Raw genomic sequence first — 24,821 nt, 5'->3', positions numbered from 1 at the left:
GGAGACACCGCGGTGCAGACGAGGGCCGGTCCTGGCGCGGGGCAAACTGTGCCGCCGCGCTGCCATCCCCGCATGTGTCGCCGCAGCCCGTGTCCGTGCGTGTGGCCTGACAGAAAGAGCCTCCGTGTGCACCGTGTCTGGGCTTGCCCGGGTGTGCCCCGCCGGCACCTGCAGCCAAGGCTCCCCGTGGGCCCGCAGCCGCCTCTTGCACGCGTGTGTGCGCGTCCCGGTGCCTGAGCCCATCGTCACACCTGCACATCTCTGCCTGCTGACACCCGCCAGGTATGTCTCACGTGTTTTCTGTGTGTACCTGGCACAGGCACAGAGAAACATTGTTCCACTTGAGCACGTCCACTCAGCTCCCCCCCTTGCTCAGCTTGGAGAGAAATTTATCACGTTTATTACTTGTAAGGAGCTTGAGGGATGGGAGCCAGACGTACAGAATGACAGTGGGGCAATGGATAAGCTTCCTGCCTCGGTGGGTCTGCCAGCAAATATTAATATTTGTCAGTGATTTACTTTTTAAACAAATCTGTTTTAAAAGAGTATGGAACGACATCAAAATAAAACCAGGCTAAAAGAACATTAATTAAATATTCCGTTCATGGAATATATGGCAGCATGATCTAATGCACTGAAATACACAAACTTTCTGGTTAAATTCAGCTTATCTTTTCAGAGAAGAAAATATTTCAATAATAAATTCATCATCATTTAAATTAGTCCACTGTGCCTTCCACCAACCAATACCACCTTGATTTTTGTTTCAGGCGATATCGGGTTTGAACAGTGTCAGGGAAGAGTTTATCTTTAGACTTAGTGGCTGGGCTGCAGGTTTGTCGGCTGAATTAGCTGTGGTTCTTTGTAGCATTGCAGCTTCAGTAACAGTTTTTCCCTGATGAGTCCATGAGTGGTATTGATTTCCAATAACAAGCAGCTATATGGTGTGCATCCAGTAAAAGATGCCCAGCTAACTTTGGGCTCCCTTTCAATAATCCTCTGACATTCCTGTGACCTCAGAGAGCAATGGCAGTGCCCATGAACTTGAGTAATCCCCAGATTTCAATCAAATGCCCTGCTTAGAAATAAAGACAAACATCTAGCATAGCTCATATGGTCATATTTAGGTTTTTAGTAGCTTTCTACCTCAGCTTAAGACCATGAACTCAGTGCTATCTATGAATGAAGTCATTAGCAATATTCTAACACTTCTCCCCCCCGATTCCTCCCCTAGAGTATGTTGCACCTTGCAGCCATGTTTGGAAAGAATAGACAGGGTTTTTTCATGCCACTCAGATGAAGTACATTCTCTGCTCTTGGAAGGAAACAGGCAACCATGTAACATTTTGAGGCATCAATGTCACAACGCTTGAAGGCAGGAAGGAGAAAACCGCCAGCACCCCCACTGCATCCTTCTGAAATAATGCAGAAGGGGTTTAGGTAGTTTGTGACCAGCTGTGTTGAGATCTAGCAGACATCTCATACTGGGATACGCACCTTGATCCTTCTAAAGGTGCTGTCAGATCCTTACTCAAAACAGAAGTGAGGCAGACCTTGTTGTTGTGGTGGTGTAAGTCGTGTGATGCTGCAGGGTTGGTTTGAAGTATTTGGTTAGTATTGGTTCCCAGGCCTCTGCTCATCTAATAATCAGCCACAATTTCTGTAGCACCTCAGTATCCCAGCCAAATACTGAACCCCCCATCCCTTTTGCTTTGAAAGAGGTGAGGAACCCGGGGCAGAATTAGCTGCTTTTGCAGCAGTCCCAGATGGATGGAGGGTGATTCACAGTTCTCATATTCCTGAGCCAAGAGAAGGGACCGTGTAAGGTTTGTTTTAAACCATCTTTGTACTTTGTATGCATGGCAAATTGTCACAGCAGCTTCTGAGCTGTCAAGCTTGTACTTGTCTTTTTGTAGTCCATTGACGGTCTTGAAAGCAGAAAATATCCACGACACCTGGTGCTCTGGCCAACACATCTGCGTAGGGACTTAGAAGTCAAGCTGGTACAAAATAAGTGGGCCAGATCAGAATGGAAGATGTCGGGAGATGACACATTTCTGTCTCTTTTCATCTAATGCAGAATAAAGCTAGCTAATTACAGACAAAGCTGTTCTAAACAGAAGTTGACAGTCCAGGCTTTGTTACCTTGAGAGGGATGGGAGATATCCTTGGTCTTTTTAATAACCTTTCTATTGTTTGTGATTGAATGTGGTCCAATTGCTCTAATGGAGGATAATATTATGCACAGCATGAGTCAGCAACACTTTCTTCCTGGAACAGCTGACAGCAAGGAAAGTTCCCAAACTCTCTGCAGCAATATTCCGCCCCCTAGATGAGGATCTGGACTGCATCCATCAATACCTGCTGTTGCCTCCCCTTGAGATGGACCTGTACTTGTCTGACTGGAATATGGAACCATTCAAGGTTCATTTGAGGTTAGAAGACACAACTTGATGGGCAGCAAAAGCACCTGAGAGCCTGACACAGAAGAAGGGAGGGAATCCACCTGCAGAAGTTTGGAGGGCCAGCGTATGTTCCAGTGATCAGGAGCTTTGAAATAAGACCCTTGACAGCACTGACAGTGGGAGGATGTTCACAACTCCAGATGCTTAGGCTCAGCTGAGGTCATCCAGTAAACAAGCTTGGATAGTTTCTTGTAAAATACAAATCTATAGCAACCAGCTAAAGAGTGGTTGGGAGCAGATTTGAAAGCTAGTAATCAATATGTGCACTCTTCACTCTGTGGTAGGAGAACAATAGACCAAGAATTCTTGCCCTGTTAGCATAAATAAGGCAATTGATAAGTGTTTTAAAATACTAAATATTAAAAGCATGCAATGGGCTCTTATGTAAAACTATGGAGTTCAGTGAAAAGATGCTAGGATTGAGTTTTCCCTGCTTTACTATGCACTTCCCTCAGAGATAAACATCCCTACCTACTGACGTTGCCGTGTTGCGGCGTTTGTGTTTCATTAAGAACAACTATCCTATATAATGTTCCAGCGAGCAAAAGACTGTGCACTGAAAAGGGCCTGGCATCTGAGCAGCCTCCCTATACAAATCCATACTGCCACTGGAAACTTTTGCCAGGCAAAGCTACAGCCTGATAAGCAATCCCAGGTTTTAGATTGGCTTTTGTTCTTTCTGTTGTGACTGCTGGATATTTGCTGCCTCTGGATAATTTCCGGCAGCCACCAAGTGATTAGCTGTGGTGGGATCCAACATTTCCCTATGAAATAAGCATTTCTGCCAAAGGTGCCAGCCCAAAGCACAGCGCTGATGCTTTTTAAAGAATCCAGACATATTAAACCACCTTAATCACTCTCTGTTCAATGCCAAGTCGCCGAGCCTCCTCTCTGCTCTGTGCTCAGGTCAGTCAATGTGCCAAACGCTTTTTTCCCCAGGAGCTGAGACCTTGCTCAATGCCAAACCTCATCCACCGAGGTCTCTGCTCTCCACCTGGGGCCTTGGGGGAGAGGATGGGATGTGGGTACGCAGGCAAGACGTGCATTCCACTAAGTTCCTAGTGATTTTTAGAAAGTTTACAACAGAGCCCCAGACCTTAAAAGAACAGTGTGATTGCCACAAAGAACAGTGTGGGAAAACCAGTATACATGCATGTGCAGCCCTCCCACACGCATAACTGACTACCCCAGATATAGGCATACCCACAGATCAGCACCTACACACAAATGTTTTTGACACACTTATTCTCAGCATCCTGTTCTCTTACAGCAGCTTCAGTTGGAGGAAGGGAGAAAATATGTTCCTTGTAATCTTCTAATGACCTTTCTGCCAACTCCACTTCCCTGCCTATCTCTCAGCTGCCCATGGTGGTGATGGGGACAAGATCCCAATGCAGAGAGTAATTTTCCTCCTCAGAGGCCAGCAGGGTCTGACTACTAGATTGTGATGTGCTGCCCAGTTGCTCTTAAGAGATTCAAGGTAATAAGGAGATAAGAAAATTGTATATGATCACATCTCTTGGGTCTCCTTGCAGCTCTGACAGTGTTCTTGCAGAATTGAAGGACTGTGACTGTGCTGCAAACCTGGTGCAAGTGGGCTCCCATTGCCTCTTCCTTTCCTGGATTGCAAACTCCCTGCCAACCCTGCAGCAGGTCTCAACCCTCTTACTCTGCTCTGCATGTTTCCTACAGCTGCTGGCAACTGCAGGGAAGAAAAGCAGGAGAGCAGGAGAGCAAGCAAATGCAGCAGCGTGCTGTGGTGGCTGGCTCTGAGTGCCCTGGTAGAAGGTAGTATTTAGAGGGTGACCATCTCGACTTTTGCTGAGAGACTTTTAGAGCTGTATAAGACACGTTCAACATCTGTCTTCCAAAGCTGTCCTGTGGCAGTCCGAGAGTTGTGATGAATTCTCCTGGCACAGGAGACACCTTACTCCCTTGCTCCATTCCCTTTCTCGAGGAGTTTGCAGGAGATGGACACTTCTCAATTGCAAGGTGTTCCTGACCTCCACACTGCCTGTCGGGGGGAGATTTTGTTAGCAGCAGGGAGACGATTCTCCCTCCTCTCTGGAGTTGTTTTTCTCAGGAAGGAGCCCAGGCACCTCACTTGTGTGGCAGCTTCTCCTCAAGGGAGGCAAGCACTTCGTTAAAAAACAGGGAGCCTGGGGAATGGCTCCAGCTGGCAGGGGACGTTATTAACAACTGGCACTTTGGCCAAGGGTACATCGGCCTCCTATTAGGCACTTTAAGAAGTGAAAGAGAAATGGAGCTAAAGATGGCAGCCTTGAGAGGAGCTGGGGGTTTCAGCATCCTCCTGCAAAGCCCCTTGCAAGACCCAGGGCTGACACAGCCCCAGGGAGTTACTTTGTCCTTCCCCAGTGTCAGGGGTCTTCAGACTGTGACAGCAGGGGACAGGCCCCGCTCAGGAACAGTTTTGCTTCCCAGGCCACCATGGGCAGGCTCTGCTGTGGAGATCTTCCAGACCAAAGCTTCCCCCTCCCCTATTTCTCTCTTGGTCTGCCCTGGGTACAAGCGGTGTCTTCCAGTATCTGCTACTGCAAGTTATTGCTTTGGAGGGCCTGTGGACCTTTGTGCAGCTCCTTCCCAGGCTGTGCAGTGAGGAAGGCATCAAGGGGATCTGAGAGGAGGCTGTTACACTGCCTTCGCTCTGGGAAGTGGTTAGTACGAGGAAGAGGAGGAAACACCATGCCACGTGGACATGCACTTCTGGCTGCAACTGGAACTGGAGAAGGTATTGACTCTTGTCAAGGCTGGACCCCTAAACTCATGTCCTCAGGTAGAAGAAGCCTGTAAGTTTTGAAGCAATTATAGATTCACCTTGCAATCATACTTAATTTGCCATAACACCATCATGGTGTAAGCAGAGAAATCTCTACTTTGTTTTGACATTGGAAGTTCATCCTTCTCTGTCTTACAGCCCTAGAGCTGCCAGGAGAGTGAGTCCTTGGCTCCTGCACAAAAAAAGTATGTGGTGCAAATACTCAGCCCATGGATTAGGTCTTCGTAGAGCTTTTCGTTTGGAACCACACTTGCAAGAAAGTCGTAAAATCTTTCAGCTGAACACCTGTGTCCACTGGGTGTGGGATCAGTGTCATCTTGGTCTTCACAGTTCTCAGAGAGGTAGCTCTTCATGCCATGGCTTCTTATCGCTGTGGAGCTGCAGCCACAGTGGCTTCGTAGGTAAGGGTGCATTCACTGTCCTGCACAGGTTCTGTTGCCTGAGTCTTTTTAATGCAAGTTAAAACTCTTTTCAGACTGAATGCTCTTACGCTCAGCCAGAGATCAGAGGAAGATGTACTGGGGACTCATCTCTTTTCTTTCAGAAATTATTCTGTTACCACAACAGGTCTAAAGTCCAGAGTTCAGAGCTGGTTTCACGTTTAGGAGCCTCTTATTTACTCCAGCCTGGGGCTGTTCAAATTTAGGATTCACGTATGAGCCCATCTTTGGCAAACTTGTGCAGATAAACTGCCACCCAATTTATACTTAGAGAAAGCTGTAAAAACTTTACAGCAAGACTGGCTCGAGGTCTCTCCCTGGTGGTTAGAACTTACTGGACTGGGGCTGAGGGTGTTGCAGGATGCTAGGACAGCTGCCTCCAGGCTTGCTCCCACCGTGGCAGAAGAAGAATGAGGGACTTCTAGATCTGCTGGTATTTATAAGCTGAAGCAAGTCCCACCCAGATAAATGGTCCATTTCTGCTCTGAAACGAGCTCTGAACTCCACTCCAAGCCCCTAAGTGGATTGCCTTCTGGCCAGCCTAGCTCTCTGGTGATTGAAAAGCTGAAAGGAGTTAGAAGGGGGCTGGGTAGGGATGTGGTGTTCAGAGGCTATGTGGATCCAAACTAGCTGGATTCACTGAACTCATCACTGAAATCACTTCTTGCGGTGCCTCTCTGTTTTAATTCTCCCTGAATCAGCCCTCTCCCATGAGTGAAACAATCTTGCCTGCAGATTGAGGGGGGTGGGAGGGATTTGAACATTAATCTGATGTAGATTATACATCCGCCTCCCTCTCTCTCTCCCCTTCTCACTCTCTCTCTCCCTCTCTTTCTGTCTGTTTCTCTCCCCTCCCTCTCCTTCCTGCTTCATCTCTTCAAGAAAGTGAACATAAAGTAGAAGCACGGAGAGAGAGAGGCAGAGAGAGAAAAAGCTCCCTGAAGAGGGGAGCCCCAGCAGCCAGTAGCTGTTTGGATTTGCCTGGCACTGCCTTTCTTGCTTTGCTCCCAAGGAATACCTTTAATGGGATCAATTGCTTCAGTTCCTTTATAACCAAGTCCACCGGAAAGGCAGACTCAACATATTATGGGCAACTGTGTGAAGTCTCCACTGAGAAACCTCTCAAAAAAGGTATGTTCCCCAAATCAAAGTGCGTTGTGCATTTCCAGCCCTGCTTCTTGGGATGGGTGACTTCGTGGGCAGATGGGAATGGGAGGTGAGAGAAACACAGAGATGTGTACGAAGGGTTCATCTCTCTTCACCAGACTTATGTTACAAGAGCTGCTCATGCAAGTGCAGCTGTTAGAGCCTGGGATGCTTAGAGTCATAATGTATGTGTAAATAAATGTGTGTGTATGCACGCACGTGGGTAGGCTCCTGCTCCACAGGGGTGTGTATAGCTGTCCTCTGGGTTCTTGCAGGCTTGTGCTTGTTGATGGGCACAGTGTGCTGGCACACATCTTCTGTATGGACATCTTAATGTATTTGTATGTTTGTGAGTTTGTGTGTGCGTGTGCATGTGCTTCAGCTCAGAGGAATCTGCATGTGAGCCCTTTCTGTAGGGACATATAATCGTGTACATGTGAATGGGCATGTGTCTATACGTATTCCTGTTGATGTGTAAGGATGTGCACACCTGATGAGCCCATCTGAAATTTTTGTGTGTCCTTAACTCTTTATGTCTGTATGTATGCATCCCGAGGTGTGTGAGCAGGCGTGCAGTGTTTATTCTGAGTGTATGGGGGGGCATTTGTGTGCATGACCCGTGTACCCTTGCTTATATGGCACTCTGTGTGTGTGTGTATCCGCTAGTGGGTGTCCTCGCAGAAGTCTGTATGTAGACATGGGTGTGGTTTTATGCATATCCATCCTTGCATATGCACACATCTAGTTTTGTTGTTATGTCTTTGGGTACAGAAGCATAGTTTTCTCTGTGATCTGTTTGTCCATGCCTCTGTTTATGAGTAAGTACACTGTGCCTTGGCTATGTGTTTGTGCATCATGTCACACATCAGCATGGCCCATGTGTCTACATGCTTGGCCCCAGCTGGACTTCATCTGCGAGCTGCCACGTGTATCTGTTAGGCTTCAACTCGTGGTCTGCTCTGTGCTGAGGTTTTACAGTGATCCCAGGATGATTTAGATTCAGCAGCGATTCTGCTGTTAGGGACTAGATTGAAATGGGAATGACATGCCCTAGAAATATTTCTTGTTTGACTGAGGAAGGCCTTGCAGCGGTGTGTACCTGTCAGCCACATAGTTCTTGCTTGGCCTTGCTGCAAATCTAATAGCTCAGCAAAAAGCTGTGCAATTTGCTTCTCATAAATGAAAAAGTCAGGCTAAGCATCCAAAGTATTGCAGTGAGGAGCTGCCTCCATGGAGACCTTGCCGACAGTGAAATGCCACTGCCATCAGGATGCTCTCTACCCAGGAGACCTCGCCACCTGGGGAAGCTCCTCTGGAAGGGTGCTGTTGGAGAAGACCTCCCTCGCAGGGAGTTTCTTCTGGCCAGAGATTTACCTCTTCTGTGTAGAAACACAGTTTGTTTGTTATCTCTGCTATAAACAAACCCAGTAACGGCACATTGCTGCTGTGGGGGAGCTGGGATACACGAGGAGGGAATTCATCAGCACACAGTTAGGCAGTGCTGAGACCAGTCCCTATGTCAGGGTGACCTTCAGGGAGAGGCAGAAATAGTTGAGGTTCACCCAAATGTTGCACATACAAAAAAACCACTTGGTTGTTTGTAGGTCACCTCCAATTGCAATAAAATAAGTTGGCTGCAGCTGTGCTCAACATGATGAAGCTAATTGCAATTAAAGTCTGATGTGTGGCCAGGCTACTTGAATCAAAACGGATTCAAGAACTTACAAGCTCTGTGTCGTCAGTCTTTTAGGTAATTTATGCTTTCATTCCTAAAAGCTTCTTTGAATGATGCGCTTTGTGCCTAGTTAGAAGGCCTGGGATGGCAGGACTAAAGAGAGAAAGTTGCAAAGCTGGAGAATTTCTCAGACATTGCTCCAGCTACCCATGAATCAAGGCCTTGGGCAGTCATCCTGACAGGTCCTGGGGCTCTGCTGTTCTTTTGATCATGACACATATAATTATACTGGAGACTTTGCAGATCAGTCTTAACATTGCACAGCTTCACTGGGCTATTTTATGATTCTAGTCTTTTTTTCAGATTTTACTTTGGGCAAACTTGCTTTGCTTGAACAGTAAAGAGAAGGGACTGTGGACAACGTGTGTGACAACTGCTTTTGAGTGACAGACTCTTGAGTATATGATTTCAAACCAAAATTCGGGAGTCACTCTCAGGCACCAACTGGCTTGGTCTGGGACTGGCTGACAAGGGGATGCCTTTCCTGCTCAGGTGGAAGTGCTTGGGTGTTGTCTCCACAACATCTGTTGGCTGCAGCATCCCTTTCCCACTGTCACAGTTTCCCCCCGGTGACCCCAGCGGCCAGCCTGGCTGCCTTTCCTTCTGAGAGGCACCACAGTCGGGATGGAGAGGCCCCTCTGGGCTTGCCACTCTGCTGAGTCCCTCTGACACGCAGGAAGGCAAATGAAGTGAATCCTGTTGTGCTGCTGCTGTGCAGAAAGGGAAAGATTTGGCATCCAGGTCCCTCGCTTTGCCACCCTTCACCACCAGTATGGCCATCCCTAGGTCAGCCTGGTCTCTTCCCTCTCCACAATCTGCTGGTGTGGCACAGCCAAGGGCTAGACTTGGCCAAGAGGGGTTGTGCTCCTTTGCTCAGGGAAGAGATGGGGAAACCCTGAGCTCCCCCAGTCCTGTCCCTGCATTTTCATTGCTGTGCATGCTGCTGTTTCCCCTGTAAAGGGCAGCAGACATTGCTTTGCCCCATACCCGTATCACAGCTCCCTTTGCAGCTCTGCTGGGATGCAGGAGGAATGCGGTGCAGGGAGCTTGTGGGGATACTTGCAAGAGAAACCTGGGGGGACTGCTGGCAGAGGGGACATTCAATGCTGTAAACTCTGCCTGCAGGAGCAGAGCGGGGCCGGGAGCTCCTGCCAGGGTCTCACCAAGCGGCACACCTTGTCGTGGCACTACGGTGGGTTGTCTGGCCAGGATCCTTGGTGGCTCTTTGTTTCATCAAACTGTCAATCTCTATTTGCACAGGAAAAGAACGAGATGGCCATTCTGAGGTGTTGCTCTGTGCCTTGATAATAAACTCTGTTGACTGGAAGGGGTCAGCAAACAAGGATTAGGGGCTGTGGGGCCTTCTATCTTCCGTGTGGCTTCACTGGAATTAAACAAAGAACTGATATGGACTATTTTAAATGATTCATATTATTTGATATACTAAACTAAAAAAATGTGCCGGGAAATAAAGCTGATAATATTGAAGATATATTGTGCTGATATCACGAAGCTGTGCAGTTCAACACAGATGCCTTGACATTTAGCTGAGCTAGTAATATGCTGTTTGTGGACGGATGCTCATCTTTCAAGTTTTTAAGGACAAGTGTACTATTTGTCAGATTTAATCAGAGACAGATTCCTTCTTCATCCATTACTGCAATGAAAATGTTTTTCTGCTTCATCCTTTTCTTTCTCCATGGCTTGCCTTTTGAGTTGTTTTTTTTTTCTGATGCTTGACATTCACATGACATTATACGTGAGCAGATTGGTGTGAAGACTATGTACAAAAAGGCAAACTACAAACAATGTGTGCACTATAATAGCACATGGCAAAGACTGCAAGTAGATACAGTAGACATGGGCAAGTGTGAATGGGGCGTGTGTGTGTTTGTGTGTGTGGCCTTTTAGCCTGGAAAAGCACCTCAGGCATTAAGGAAAGGGTTAATAGAGACAATGACAATTGACAGCTTCTCTAATCACCCCTGGGAACACCGGCTATAAAAGTAGAATCATTCCTGAAGAGGAATCTGATGTATGATTAATGTTTATTCTATAAAACCAAGGGTCCTGTGGGTTGTGCTGGCTTTTTATAGCTGCATGGGAATATCAGGATAAGAGTTTTCTTGCAGAGCCAGGGAAATGCATTTCTATAAAAGGAAAGCCGTGCCTCCTTATAAAATCCAGTGCTGGATTCTGTTCTGGAGCCCTGGCTTAGCAGGACGTGTGCACTTAAGAAAACGTGCACATGCAAACAGACAAAAATGTTGTGCCTGTGCCTGATCTCCACTTTGGGACTGTCAGTGATTAGAAGAGGCCAGTGCAGTAACTGCCGGAGACCCTGAGGATGTAACTAATTAGAAGTGGCACAGGGAGCATGAGCCTGCAGTTGGCAGAGCTACCTGATGCTGTGAATGGCCTTCTAATAATATTATAAAGCGTGTGATGCTGTGTTGCTGAAATGTAACGTGGAGCCTCGCATAGTGTTTTGTGCAGGCTCTGCCCTGTCTGCCCTGGCCAACGCTTTGCTATGGGCACGGGCTGCCACACGTACTGTTAGGTCGGGGTGTGTTCGTCCTCTGCAGCTCATTCAAGGGATCTTAACTGTGGGAGCGTGGCCCTTTGGGCTGTGTCTGGCTAGATGTGAGCAGTGCTGAGAGTTTGATGTTGTTTCAAAGCGAAATTCTCCTGGTTGGTTGTACTCCCGTCAGCTTTTGAAAGTGAACTCCTGCACTTACTGCTTCTGTACAAATTGTAATAGACTGGTGGGGGGCACACAGTGTGGACCAGATGAAGGAAATTTAGCGATCATGTCTCTGCGAGGCGGTTCAGTAAAACTTCAGAGGAACGGCTGGGCGAGACGGGGAGGTAACACCCTCTGTTGTGTTGTTTGCTTGCTGCTGGTTGGCTGGGAAGATCCGCCATGAGGAGAAGACGTGCTATAAGGCTGTCCAGACGAGCGAAGAGGGGTCGTCGGCTTGCGACTACCAGGGTCCGCTCATGGTGCTGGCCCAGAACTGCGCCGTCATGCACAACCTGCTGGGGCCGGCATGCATCTTCCTGAGGAAGGGCTTCGCAGAAAACAGGCAGCCTGTACGTAAGTTGCACCCAGCCGGGCGAGACACGCACAAAGCGACTTGGACACGAGCCGGGGATGTGGAGCTGCCCTCATGCTCCGTCTGCGTGGGGCTCTGTAACCCACAGCCCTGGGACTCGAGCGTCCCTGCTCCAGCTCCAAGTGCAAATACAATCACAGGCAAATGTCTAACCTGAAGGATGTGCAGAGATATCCCCGTGCCTAAACACCAAGAAAGGAGGATTCTAGAAACGGAGCTATGGAAGATAGATCTAAGCCTGCACTCAAGTAGGCATAATCATATGGACTCAGGAGAAGGACTTAGGACTCCACAGCTCACATAATTGTATGGACTCAGGAGGAGTCCAGTGTTCAAAGCTCTTATTCTGGCAAGACATCCATGCCTCTTTCCCAGAGGCTCAAATTAGCATTTAAGGCCTAAATAGCCACTTAAATGCAAATCAGGGTACCCATATTGGGAACAAGCTGTCCCACAGAGATGCCCATATTCACTGTTCTGGTGAGCTCGCAGTGAGCACGCTAGTACCCGCCAAAATAAGCATGCGTCTGCATCCTTACAGATACCCAAACACAATCTCTTACACACTATCATACCCAGACTGGTGCTGCAGCAATCCCAGCCAAATAAACCAGAGAACATCAGTCTGTTCTCATGTTTGCAAATAGTGCCAGACTACCAAATGCTATTACCCATACACATAGAGAGATAAATAGCAAAAACACATCTATCCGTTCAGTCACACCTATTTGTAACTACGTGTTCATGTGCATCTAATATATGCTTTTATATACAAACAATAAAAATACGTGTTCGTACATGAATTCAAATGCATACATTCAAATGCATGTTAAATACACGTAAATACCCCCATATTGTATCTTTACAAGAAGTAAGCTGTATTTGTGCACATAAACTTTTGATTCCTACAATAACATGGATTTAAAGACACATACAAATGTGTGATTTACACACCTTTTGTGGCTGTGTATGAGTGAATATATGCATTCCATATTCTTGTAGTGAAACAAAGCTGACTCTCGTCACCTAAGACTCGGAGCTTTCTTGCCTCTGTAAGAAATCTCTTACTTGTGTGTTGATATGGTGATCTACAGCTGTAAGAGACTCCTAGCTCTTTATTTCTGAAACCACTTCTCCAACCAGCAACCCAAAAAAGTCATTATTTGTCATTACTGTTCAAAGGGCATTTGTTCTTCCTGATCTTCAGCCACCAAGTGATGACACATTCCTTGTGCCGGTTCACTGAAACACAGAATGTACAATTGTCACACAAGCACACTTGCTGGCCTGCGCAGAGCTACCTGTCACAGGAGATGCGTCCAGCTTTGCAGGGGAAGGCTCACAGCTGGACAGGTATCCATCCTGCTTAGGCCATGGAAGTTCACAGTACCCTAAGAAGTCTCCAAAATAGGATTAGTGTTGTCTCTAACTACCCTGATGTAGAATAAGTGCATCTGATAAACAGCTTTACTCTTCCGCACTCTCTAGACCAACAGGATTTATTTGGCATAGACCAGAAGTAAATGAGGGTACGACTATTATGTAGAATGGACTCTCTGAGGGTCACCTATGCTCATAGCTGGGATCTAAACTCTGAACAGTTTTATTTCTCTTTCCGTATGTTCTCCAGAAGCTTTAGAGTGGTTCAGCCCATTTCTTCGCAAGCAGTTTTCCTCCTTTATCATTTTAGGGGATCTTCTTCCAAATTTAAAACAGAAAACCTCTTCATGACGTTAGTTATCACTTGACTCAGATTTTTGAAGGGACGTAAACTCTCCCCCTCCTTTTGCATTTGCAGTCTGTGGCTCTCTGATGGTAGAATCGGCACGTGCAAAGATGTGCTCAGAGCCCTGCAAATGCAAATGCCTTGGTGTGCAAAATTAGAACCGGTGCTGAAGCCCCCATTTCTGACATGTGTCAGTCATGTCGGTTGCAACATGGTCTTCAGTGAGTGAGGAGGAGGATAGTCTTGTGATGACTGCGCTGGAGGAAGGCCTGGGTCCTACCGTAGCCACTCTCACAAGACAGCAGTTACCGTAGGTGACTCACGGCACCCTTTGCACCGCGACGGGTGGTAAATCCTATCCCTGCATCTGCTGCGGCGCCGAGCCGGCTGCCGGCACACAGCGGCGTCTCCAGGGATTGATGTTTGCGAACTCTGGAATAAGGTGCACAAGGTGTCGGTTCTCGTCATTGAGTGGGTTTCATCTGCTGTTTTATCTAGGCGGGAGGGCAGTAAGTGCCTCCTGCATCTGGTCTAAAGGAGTTTGAATTGTTTCATTACTTGGTGTTGATGAAAGCAGAACAAATGGGATGACATGTTTGAAAATACCAGGTCTGTGAAGGATGAAACAGCCGAGCCAGCGTGCTCCAACAGTTCCATCCAGCACAGAGATGCCTCTGGGAAGGTTACGAGTGGCAAGCTGGTCATTTCTCTGGCACAGCCCACTTCTGCACAGACGTAAACCAGCGTGTGTCCTAGTTTGCTATGCACTCTGAGCAGTTGCTGTTAGAGTTTCCAGAGGAGCCTGTGGTTAAATAGCAAAGGATCATCCTTCTTAAAGTGATCAAGGGCACTGTCTACAGAGACGTGAGATGAGGCTGGAGGACACCTGGAAGGCAAGGAGAAACTCCCCACCATTGAGGGGAAAAAGCCGAGAGTGAGACGACAAAAGAGATCGCATTTCTGTGTTTCCAAATTCTCAGATGTTTTGGATTTGCCTGGAGGCCATGAGAGGAATTAGAAGGGGCATTTAAACCAGAAAGCAGTGCATTTTCGTGCTCATCTCTTCTTCCTGGTGCAGTGTTGGAATTTTCCTATACTCCTCTATATACTCCCCCCTTCTTCCAAGAAATTCCGATTGGATGTTTGAAGTTGCAGTGTTTCCTGACCATGGTGAATCCTTGTCCTGTTTTGTTTGTAGATGACCTTGGTTATATGTATGTTGTCTGTCTGCCTTCATGCCTGGTTTCAAAATGCTTTTTAAGGCTGGGAGGAAGAGGGAAGTTCCTACTTTTTTGTGGGAACTGACTGTAGGAGATGGCACTGGGACGTTGGCTGTAAGCGAGCTTGTGGCTGTCGCTGCCCTGCCAGGACAGGAGTCAAGCAGTGATCTAAGCAGATGATGGCATAGACCTGCTGGTTACAGGGACTGCATCCAGCTGTTTTGATCTGGCTGTGTCAGCAGGAGCTGCGGCAGGAGATACAACCAGGGCTCCAGAAGAGTTCATAACTGCTGCAGGAGAAGTCTCTACCTCAGGGTTTGGTGCTGGGGGATGACTTAGGAGCTTCATGAAGGTGCTCATAGAACTATCACGTGGGGAGGACACACATATTGTTGTGCTGGCCCAGATCTCTTCTGTTTTGGGGTAGCATCCGTCATCCCCCTGTCCAACAGATGAGAGGGAGAGGGGCTTCCACAGCAAAGTGTGCAGGCTAACTCCCCTCCCGTTGGGGAAAAGAGCTGGGAAGCCTTGCTAGGTAGATGGTATTAAACATGTCATCACCTTCTTGTTTCTTCTCTCACTTTCTGGCTTATCCCAGAACTGTTTGCACCAACAAGTGCTGTTCTGAAACTGTGTTTGTGGCAAGCAAATGGCTTTAACACAGTATGTTCTCTTTTCACAGGACAGAGAGCTGCGTCCAGAAGAAATTGAAGGTAATACTTGTCAATTTTTCTGTGTCACCTTTCTTCCTGCCCAGTGAAAACCTACTGGCTAACCCTTCCAGGTTGGCCCTCGTGGGGTGAAATAATGTGTGGCAAATCAAGGGAGATGGTTACTGGAATAACTCCTGGAAACCTCATCAAAAGAAATAACATGTAAAACTGCTCGAGTGCTGACTGTGAAGGAATTCGCATGCATTTCAGCTTCTTCAGGGTGGGACAATAAGTAAAGTAATGGGATATTGGGTGTCAGGGAATTGCAGTGCACCCCAGCTCCCACAAAACTCTTATAGAGCATGGTACAACAGTAATGCCTACAATGAGGGCTATATAATTCAGTGCAGGGGTAAAAGCTGGGAAAATTTATTAGTTTCACTTTCTTTAGGGAGTGCAGTTTAGCAATACCGGGTTCTTGACACATCATCCAAGCAAGCTTACCTATAAGGAATGGGTCAGCAGTGCTGCTGATTAACATTGCTCCAGTCATTACCTCTTTGCAGGGATAATTTCTGGGAAAATTTGGAGTATCTTAGGGAATCTCATAAAGTGCTGCTGATTTTGGGGGAGGTTTCTTGGCAAAGGTACTTCAAGCTGTCACTGACCATATTGTTCTTTTTTGGATCCACTTCCACAGAATTAAGAGAAGCCTTTAAGGAGTTTGATAAAGACAAGGATGGTTTTATTAACTGCAGGGACCTGGGGAACTGCATGCGAACTATGGGCTACATGCCTACTGAGATGGAGCTAATAGAGCTCTCCCAGCAGATCAACATGAACCGTGAGTAGTATCCACCTAGCTGTACCTCCCTGTTGCTGCTGTGCCCTGCATCATTATTTTGGGCTTTCTCAGTCTCCTACTGTCTCTCTTCATTTGGATTTCCACCACCACCTCTTGTTTTGATTCTCATTCTCACTCCCTGTCCTCTCTCCTGTTTGTGGTCCCTAGCAGTTGATGCCTTTGTTTCTGGCTTATCAAAGGGGCTGTGTCAACTGTGCTGTATGAAACCAGTCCTTTACATTTATGCAGTCAGGTGTAAAACTGCCCTTGATATGGGTGGTTAAACGTCAGTGGTGATTTTTGGATCTGCTGTGTGCCTGGGGATGGGCTGTGAGCAAGCTGTGTTGGCATTATCAGAGAGGTCATCTGCTGGAGTCATGGAAAAATGTGACAAATGCATCCGAATGATTCTAACTGTCTTTGTGCCCCTTGTCTTTCAACGTCATTTTTTGTTGCCTCTTATTGCTGGCAGTGCAGTGCATTACCCTCAGCCAGGTGGGAAAAGGGATATTTAGTGCATGTTATTTCTGACACACGATGATGTGAAAAGGACGGGTTACTTGGTCAAGGGAAGGAAAACAGTTGTGACTTGCAGCCAGTCACACACAAAAGGAGCTGATAACCCAGGCACGTAAGTGCTTAGGCATTTGGGAGTGTTAATGCCTGCTTTCAAATAGGGGGCAAAAAAGAGGAAGGACTAATATAATGAATGGACAGTTGGACAAACATTAGCCACCGCTAATGGAGTAAGACTCCACCACTGCTGCAAGGCACTGCCCAGGCCCTGCAGGAGCATCATGCTGTGCCCTTGCTATGCCCTTTGGCGCAGGTGCAGCGGGGTGTTGCTGTAAGTACTAGAATGATCAAGCCTCTAAAACCTAGTACGTGATGCCATGAGGATGTGACAGTCCATGGCAGCCTAGGATGGAATAGCTGGGGTTCGTTCTGCCTAGCCCACAATCCAGGAAATACAAAGACTGCAAAAACTACTTCTGTTTTTCCTTCCACTGTCCTGCACCTTCTGTGCTTTGCTTACTGGAGAGCAGAGCCCTCTCTGGGGCACACAGAAGTGATAAGTGAGTGCTAGGCTTGGCTAAGGTATGGAGTTCTTACACACGATCTTTCATCTTGTCCCAAGTGGGTGGCCATGTGGATTTTGAAGATTTTGTTGAGCTGATGGGACCAAAGCTGCTAGCAGAAACTGCAGACATGATTGGTGTAAAAGAGCTCCGTGATGCCTTCAGAGAGGTGAGTGCTCCCACCGCGTGGCCCCCAGAGAGGTGACAGGAAAGAGAGACCCCCCACTGGGGAAGAGAAGAGGAGGAGGAAAGAGCAGTACAGTGGAGGACAGAGAAAGAGCCAAGCCAGGCATGAAACAAGGGAGGAGCAGAGAAAGTCACTGAGATAAGGAAACCCTTGAGGCAACGAAGAGGAAAACTGGTGCAGGCACAGCAGCTACGAGGGGTTTCTGATGAGAAAAGACAGACTGGATCCAAAAGGCACCCAAGGAAGGAAAAGGTGTGACACAAAAGGAAGGCAGGAAAAGTAGGGCACTCAGAAATAGGACAATACAAAATCCAGCCTAGAGCAAGATCCATTTCCGTTAACTGTATTTGCCCTGCTGGTATTTTTCATGCACTTGCAGTTTGACACCAATGGTGATGGGGAGATCAGCACCAGTGAGCTCCGAGAAGCCATGAAGAAGCTTCTAGGGCAGCAAGTGGGCCATCGGGATATTGAAGAGATCATCCGGGATGTGGATCTGAATGGAGATGGGCGTGTTGATTTTGAAGGTGAGAAGGGATAACACTCCCTGTCCATCTGCTCTGGTGTGAGTCAGAGTTTCAGCTCAGAGGCAAAATTGGAAGGGAAGATTTGCATGCTCAGGGCCCAGGTATCTGAAGTTTGGAGAAAAAAATAAAACAAGCGTTTTTTTTTTTAATACTTAGCTGAGAAAAATAGCGAACATTGGCCTACACAGAAAATTCCTCAGGTGAAGTGTCTGCCTATCATCTCTTCTTGCATCTCAGTTTCGATTGGGTCTCCGTAATTCTAGCATGGTAGGAGATATGCCCTCTCACAGAGAAGCGGGTTCTGGTGCACACATGCTGTGCCAGCCTTATTTTATGGGGCATTTTCAATTCTGTTAAATTTCTTGCAAGAGTGGTGAGGAGGCTGCACTGGTTTGGAGAATGCCTTGCACTTTCCTCTGGCTCACCTTGTTATCTGGGTTTACAGAGAATTTGTTTCTGTGCCTTTGTGCCAGAAGACAGTCACATGCCAGATGTGTTCACTAGGACTGCAGATATCTGTTCTAGAGGTGTCATGTTAAATCCTGGAGGTAACTGATTTCTTCTTCCACTTTTCATGCCAGGACTTGAAAAAACAAGAGTGGTTAGGCTACTGACCATTAGCCATGGCAGAAGTAATATTAATAGAGCGCAGGGTTTCTGGCAAGCGAAGCAATTGATATCAGAGAGCTGAGCGGATGTAAGAGCTGGAAGATGTGAGAGCATGGCAGGCTGCTTGTTCTCCTTGTGCAAATACAGACATCCCTTTGCAGTAAGGGTGAAGTATGGAAACTGCAGAATTAAAATAAAATTGATGTTTTGGGTTTTTTTGGCTCAGAGACATTCTTGGGTCTTTTACATGACACGAAATCTCAGTCCTCAAGATCCCCATTCGGTCCCCATGTGTTGCCTGATCTAGTTGAGAGGCGTCCCTGCCCATGACAGGGAGGTTGGATTAAATGATCTCTAAGGTCCCTTCCAGCCTAGGCCATTCTATGATTCTATGATTACTGAGGCTTCTGAGAACTTTGAACATGCTAAAAAAACTACAAGCATCTCCCTAGAAAGTATCTGTTAGCTGCAGTTGCTCTAATGCACTGGCTGATTACTTGGCAGTAGCTCTCTGTGTTTCTCACAGCTAAATTATGTTAGACAGCTAAAATACATGAAATGCTATCCCAGTATCATTTTCTCTGCGAGTTACTGCTTTAGCTGTCAAAGGACAGCTCCATCAATGGAAGAGGAGAAGTCAAGGGGGTAATTTCCACTGCCCTCCTCTTTGCAGAGTTATTAGTTCCTCGGCAATTCAAGCGCAGAATGAAAACACATTTATATTTGATGGCGTTTACACTCAATTTGAACAATTGTAATTGACTTCACAAGCTGCAGGGTGGTGAAGAAATAGATCCAGGATATCCTTACAGTTAACCTGTAGCTCGAAAAACAAGAAGTCCATCAGAGTAAACACATGTGCTTTCCCACACTGGTGTCCCTGTGAAGTGGCAAGCTTACCAAGAAATCTTACTGTGTTCCCAAGACCATAAATCAAAGTTCTCTGAAGTTACAGTGAAGGGAGACGATGCTTGCTGTAGTGTCTCACAGGGAGCTGCTTGTGCCAGCAAGATTGGGCACTGGCTGGGAAAGAGTTCAAGGCAATGGACCAACCTGCTAATGGGATCACGTCACCATATCTGACACAAGGATTAAAGCCCATTTTGTGTGAGCTCTCCAGGGCTGCTCATGGTGCGGCCCAGACCAGCCGGCAGTGCGTGGACTCTCTGTTTCACCTTGGCTGCGTGCTGCCTCCGGGGAGTGAGAGCTGGGTTGGGAACCGTAGACGCGTTCTGCTTCAGGGATCTTTTCTTGTCGGTTGCAGAGTTTGTTCGCATGATGTCTCGTTGAAGATTATTCTCAGCTAAAGAAGAATCAGCACCTTAGAGAGGGCAGAAGAGGACCTAGATGGAGCATCTAGCCCCGATGTTCCCACATGAAGGTTTATCGGCTGGCTGCAAATGGGACATTGCAAGATGACCTGCTGCTCCTCCCTCACGGTGGTCCCCATGCCCCTCCACCCTTTCACACTGTGAAAGACTTGCAACTTCCTACGACTGGAATCGTTCCTTGGAGATGATTGCAGGAAACTGCAGAGCCAGGACTAGCCATGATGCTTTCATGGGATATTTGCAACTTTAGACTCCTCCTCCCCAGCTTTATTCTCCCACCAGCTGCTGCAAAACAAAAGCAGGAGAAATCCTCTTGGCTTGGTGGATGAGAGCAAAGCCATTGGGACTGGTGGCAGCCTCAGGGCGTGCTCTGCACTTCTTGGTTTCCCTTGGTGAACCGTGTCTGTGTTTGCTGTCTCTGTGTGTGTGTCTATCTATGTGGAGTTATTTATGCTTCCCCAGCACATATTTGCATCTCCTGTGGTTATGTTTACCAAGAGTAAATTCAAATACATGTCTTGTGGGGGGAAAGCGATAAATATGCACGTTGAAATGATGTGGAGCCTGGATGTCCCTGTGAGAGGTGGTGGCTGGGCTGGGGGAGAAGGGCTTCAGCAAATGCACACCCTGGTGTCTGCACTGGTGTCCAGAGGTGAATCCTTGCCCCAGGAAGGGGGGTCACTGCGGTCCACAAAGCCTGCGCCAGGGCTCTGCCCTCCCTCCTGCTGTCCCCGTGGCCAAGGGGCCTGGAGGTGCCTTGCGGTGGGGGCAGTGTGGAGGGTCCCCACTCCTGCACCCACGTTTGCATGGGGGCAGGTGAGAGCCTCTGCAGCATCGTGGCAAGGAGCAATGGGAGGAAGGGCACAGAGGCGAGCTGGGTGGGAGGGAGGTAGGCCGCAATAGCCAACTCTCGGCTTTTCAGACCATTTTCAAACACAACTGTGGGCGTATGCACAGTGGGGGCCGTGCTGCGAAAGCTGAGCTGTAACACCTGAGCTATAACACCGTTGGTGCCGGGGTTTGGCAGGGAGTGTCCTTGTGTAGCAGTGCCCTGCTCCCCAGCTTGTTCACACTCAGAAATGCTGCACCTATCTGCAGCAGTGACCACAACAGCAGCCCCCAGGCCCTGCCAGCTGCTTCCGGACACATCAGATACTCCTCTCTTTCCCCTTTCCCGAAGATGTTCCCAACCTCCCGCTCCTTTTCCCCTGCCTTGCCAGACCTTTCTCTGTGTGGAGGCTCAGTCACAATTCACCAGGACTAATTTCTGCTCGGCTTCAAAGGGCATTGTCATTGCTGTGTGTTTATCAGTGGGACTGGGAACTGTTTCCCTATCGATTGCCCCTGTACTCCAACTGGGGGGTTAAGGACAAATATCCTGCCACTTCTTCCGTCTCAGATCTTTCACTTTCCGAGTTGCTTTTCAAATTCTTGAGGTTCACAAACGTGGGTCCCGAAGGAGGATTTTCTCTTCTGCTTTCCTGTTGCTGTGCCAACCAGCATAGCTGCAGCCACAGCAATGGAAAACCTATGTTTCTCCTTATATTTGTGTGTGTACTTGTGTTTGCACAGCCATGTGCGCTGGGAGACTTGTGTGTACGTGCATAAAAGCAGTGAGTACAGATAGGTACCTGGGAGTGCAGCAGTGGAAGAGTTTTGTTTGCAAGTGGGTGTCTGCAAATTATTTGCGTGTATCTGTGGAGCTGGTCTAGTCTTAGAATTGCGAGTATGAGATAAGAAATTGGAAAATGGATATTTACAAATCCCTACATTTATTGGTACGGCAGCAGTATTGTACTTGGGAGATGAGGGTGATAAACTGAACAAAGTCCAGAGTCCCTGTAAGTTTATGTAGGTACTCAGGATAATGCTGCGGAGGGAGAGACCTGTGCAGGCTCGCGTCTGCCATAGGGAGCGTTGATACATGAATGTGCTTTGCTTACTTAAGAGTAGAACCCGTTGAGGAAGAAGCGTGCATGTGTGTGCAGAGCCAGAGGGCGGCTGCGCTGGTGGCCTGTGTGCAGCAGTGACTGTCCTTGCCTGTGGGGACCGGTGACGACTCGGGGCACACACCCTGTGCCATAGCCCAGTGGACAGTCAGTGGCAACAAGCGTGGTGGCTGCCTCTGCCTCCTCCTTCCTGGGTCCTGCACCAAGCAGACGCGTCTTTTGCTCACAGCAGCAGATGGCAGGACGCGGTCTTAATTTATTTAAAATTGTAAACCCATTTCTAGAGGCTGCACTGATCCACAGCGCAGCGTCACAGCGGCTGGGGATATTCTCTGCGAATTACTGCCATTTTCACTTAGGCAGGTCCCTGTGTTTGTACCGTGGCAGAGCTGTGTTTGTCTTCCCAAGAAGCTCAGGGACACTGGAGCTAGGGCAAGGGTGGCTGCAGGACACCTTTGTGCCATTGCATAGGCAGTCCTGGAGTCACAGCTATTGCTGAGGATAGCTGGGTCTCCGCCAAATCGTCTGTAGCTCTTTTCTGCTGGGTCTCACCACGATACAATGAAAAGGTCAGACAGGGCAGGTCTCCAAAGCATTTTTTTTTATCTTCCAGCAGAAGCCTTTGCTACAAGCCTGGTTTTACTTGCACAACAAACCCAAAATAATCCCAGGGAGTTTTACTATTTTCTTCTGCAAACAGGGTCAGAGATTAAAGCTCCAATCTAAATAATCTAATTCCAGAGATAATCCTTTTGCTCTCATCTTCAATTTGATACCAAGGAGGCTTCCAAAATGCTCCACACAGTAGGGCAGAGCCAGTCACCTCTGGGCACCTGCACCCCATAGCCCCGTGTGGTTTGGGAGCTGGCCCAGGCAGGGAAGCTGGCTCATGTCACGCCTTAGACGTCTTGTTAGCCACGAGGTCTGCTACTGAGCCACACGTTGCTCTTCTTCTTCTTGGACATCCCAAATCCCAATCCCTCTTTCTTGCAGAAAATGGCTAATACCCAAAACACGTGTCCCACACCCCTCGTGAAAGATCAGGGCTGTAGGTAGACCAGGCAGGACTGATTCAAGACTGAGAGTCATCTTGGCACAGCTGCCATGGGACAGGGAGAGATCAAGGGATTGAGAAGACAACACTGAGCCTTTCACTTGTAGGTTACTGGTGTAAATCCAGCCTGCATCGAGGGACTGAAGGCTCAGTGGATTAGTAACAGGATACAGAGCTGTTGACATCTGGGGCAGAAGCTGGCATCAAGTTGCTGGTGAGCGCAAGTAGCGATTTAGGGGCGGCAGTGTAGGACACGGGCCATTGCATCATGTCTGCCACCCTCTGCCAGCGGCGACAGCCAGACCATGCACCTGGGCGAGTTCTCCTCCTGCACCCAGGTGAGCTCAACCACCATTCCTCCTCACTCGCTGCTGCTCAGTTAATCCCTCTTGCTTCATGATGGGCTGCTGGTTCTTGGGGAATAATCATCCAGGCTGGTTTTCAGAAGATGCTCTGACTGAGGAGGCAGAGGAGGTATTGCAGTGCTCAGGTCCTTGCCCTCTAAAAAGGCTTAGTCCTCAAATGGAGAGGAAAGAGAGGGGTTTTCCCTCCTGTTCAAGGAGCGGAACTCTTCAGTTTCAAGGAAACTCTTTAGGGAGGAGTTGCTGATTATGTCGCTGTGAGATGTGCAGGAGACCTGGGAGCTATCGACAGGGACCCCAGGCTTGGCACAGCCACAAAAGCCCCGATGACACTCCCAGTGGGAGGAATGAGCTGGGTTAGCTCCCAGCTGCCCTTGGTCATGTCTGAGGCCAAAGAGGCCTCTTCAGCTGAGGAACCCGTCTTGGTCATACCTAAATGTTACCTTTGTTGTCTGAATTTCTGCTCATGGACACAAGTGGCCTGGGCTGAGCAGTTTGGTACTGGGTTTGTAAGGAAGCCCCAGTCATTGGCTGCACACACGAGGGGCTGTGTATGGCTCTCTGGTGGGAGCTTCGCTGCCCTGGTGGATCTCAGGACTGGAAATAGGAGGATTTGCACCCATGGGCATTGCTGTTTGTAACCTCAGCCCTGGCCATCTCCTCAGCCTGGTCATGGTTCACACTGTCCCTCTTCCTACTTTTGAAGCTCATGGCAGTAACCTGATGACACACAAAGCATTTACGAGCTTTGAAGTTGTGCTACTGACCCAAGTGCATCGCAGTTTAGACTGAGAAATCTTGCGTGATTAGGGAGGATTGTCTGTAATCAGTACAAATAAGCTCTAACGTGGCCTCCCTCAGCCTCACCAACTGGACAGCCTTGTTCTGGCCACGGCTGCTCGCACTCCTTTGCTAACTGAACTTGGGGGACACCCAACAGGTCGCAAGCACAGCAGGGATACGGGAGATTAGTCTGGATTTGATCAGATGCTGCCAGGGCTGGGGTCTGTAATTCTGAGATGATTTGCCAGGAACCAGCAGGAGGTGGCTTAATCTGGAGGCGTGCTAAGCGTGTGTTTTACACCACTTTTTTGGATGCGGCTTCCTAAGCCGCCTTGCAGTTCCAGGAATTCCTTCCTGGCAGCAGTGCCAGTGCAGGAGCACAGCAGTGCCAAGTCTGCCTGGCCCAGTCACAGGGGGAGCCGATGTGGCAGCAGCAGGAACCTGCTCTGGGCCAGCTCTGACCTGGGCGGAGCAGGTTAGGGAGCAGGGGCTGGGGGGTTACTCCCCCCTCACCAAGCCGACTTCACTTCTCCAAGGCTCTGTCCTGTTAAGAGGCCTCCGAGGTATATTACAAAAGCAACAAGCCCACATTCACTGGCATGGACTGCCTAGGGAGGTGGTTGAGTCGCCATCCCTGGATGTGTTCAAGTGTCGCTTAGATGTGGTGTTGGGTGCTATGGTTTAGGGGTGAACTTGTAGTGTAGGGTCAATGGTTGGACTCGATGATCCCAAGGGTCTTTTCCAACCTGAATTGTTCTATGGTTCTATGATTTAACTCACCATTTGCAGCTCTTAAGT

At 48.2% G+C, this 24,821-nt stretch overlaps 1 protein-coding gene across 2 annotated transcripts; it reads left to right on the top strand.

Annotated features, from left to right (window-relative positions):
• The first annotated feature begins 6,547 nt into the window (after positions 1–6,547).
• Positions 6,548–20,396, top strand: CABP1 (calcium binding protein 1). Of its 2 annotated transcripts, XM_009872278.1 has the most exons (7): positions 6,581–6,833; positions 11,500–11,676; positions 15,328–15,358; positions 15,999–16,142; positions 17,281–17,390; positions 17,788–17,935; positions 19,809–20,396. In XM_009872278.1, the coding sequence occupies exons 1-7, from the start codon at positions 6,789–6,791 to the stop codon at positions 19,832–19,834; spliced, it is 681 nt and encodes a 226-aa protein (XP_009870580.1). In that variant the 5' UTR covers positions 6,581–6,788; the 3' UTR covers positions 19,835–20,396. The 2 variants fall into 2 exon arrangements, with proteins under 2 accessions (XP_009870581.1, XP_009870580.1); XM_009872279.1 differs by lacking the exon at positions 11,500–11,676 and having other exon boundaries at positions 6,548–6,833.
• The last annotated feature ends 4,425 nt before the right edge of the window (positions 20,397–24,821 follow it).

The sequence above is a fragment of the Apaloderma vittatum genome, unplaced genomic scaffold (assembly GCF_000703405.1).
Source record: "Apaloderma vittatum isolate BGI_N311 unplaced genomic scaffold, ASM70340v1 scaffold30126, whole genome shotgun sequence".
Lineage (NCBI taxonomy): Eukaryota > Metazoa > Chordata > Aves > Trogoniformes > Trogonidae > Apaloderma > Apaloderma vittatum.
The sequence above is the reverse complement of the archived record's forward strand: the minus strand, read 5'-3'. Positions and strand labels throughout refer to the sequence as shown.

Coding starts and splice junctions, on each gene's coding strand:
- CABP1 (XM_009872278.1), top strand. CDS start 6,789: ATGGGCAACTGTGTGAAGTCTCCACTGAGAAACCTCTCAAAAAAG. Junction 15,359..15,998: donor GCGTCCAGAAGAAATTGAAG/GTAATACTTGTC, acceptor CCACTTCCACAG/AATTAAGAGAAGCCTTTAAG. Junction 17,936..19,808: donor TGGGCGTGTTGATTTTGAAG/GTGAGAAGGGAT, acceptor TGTCGGTTGCAG/AGTTTGTTCGCATGATGTCT.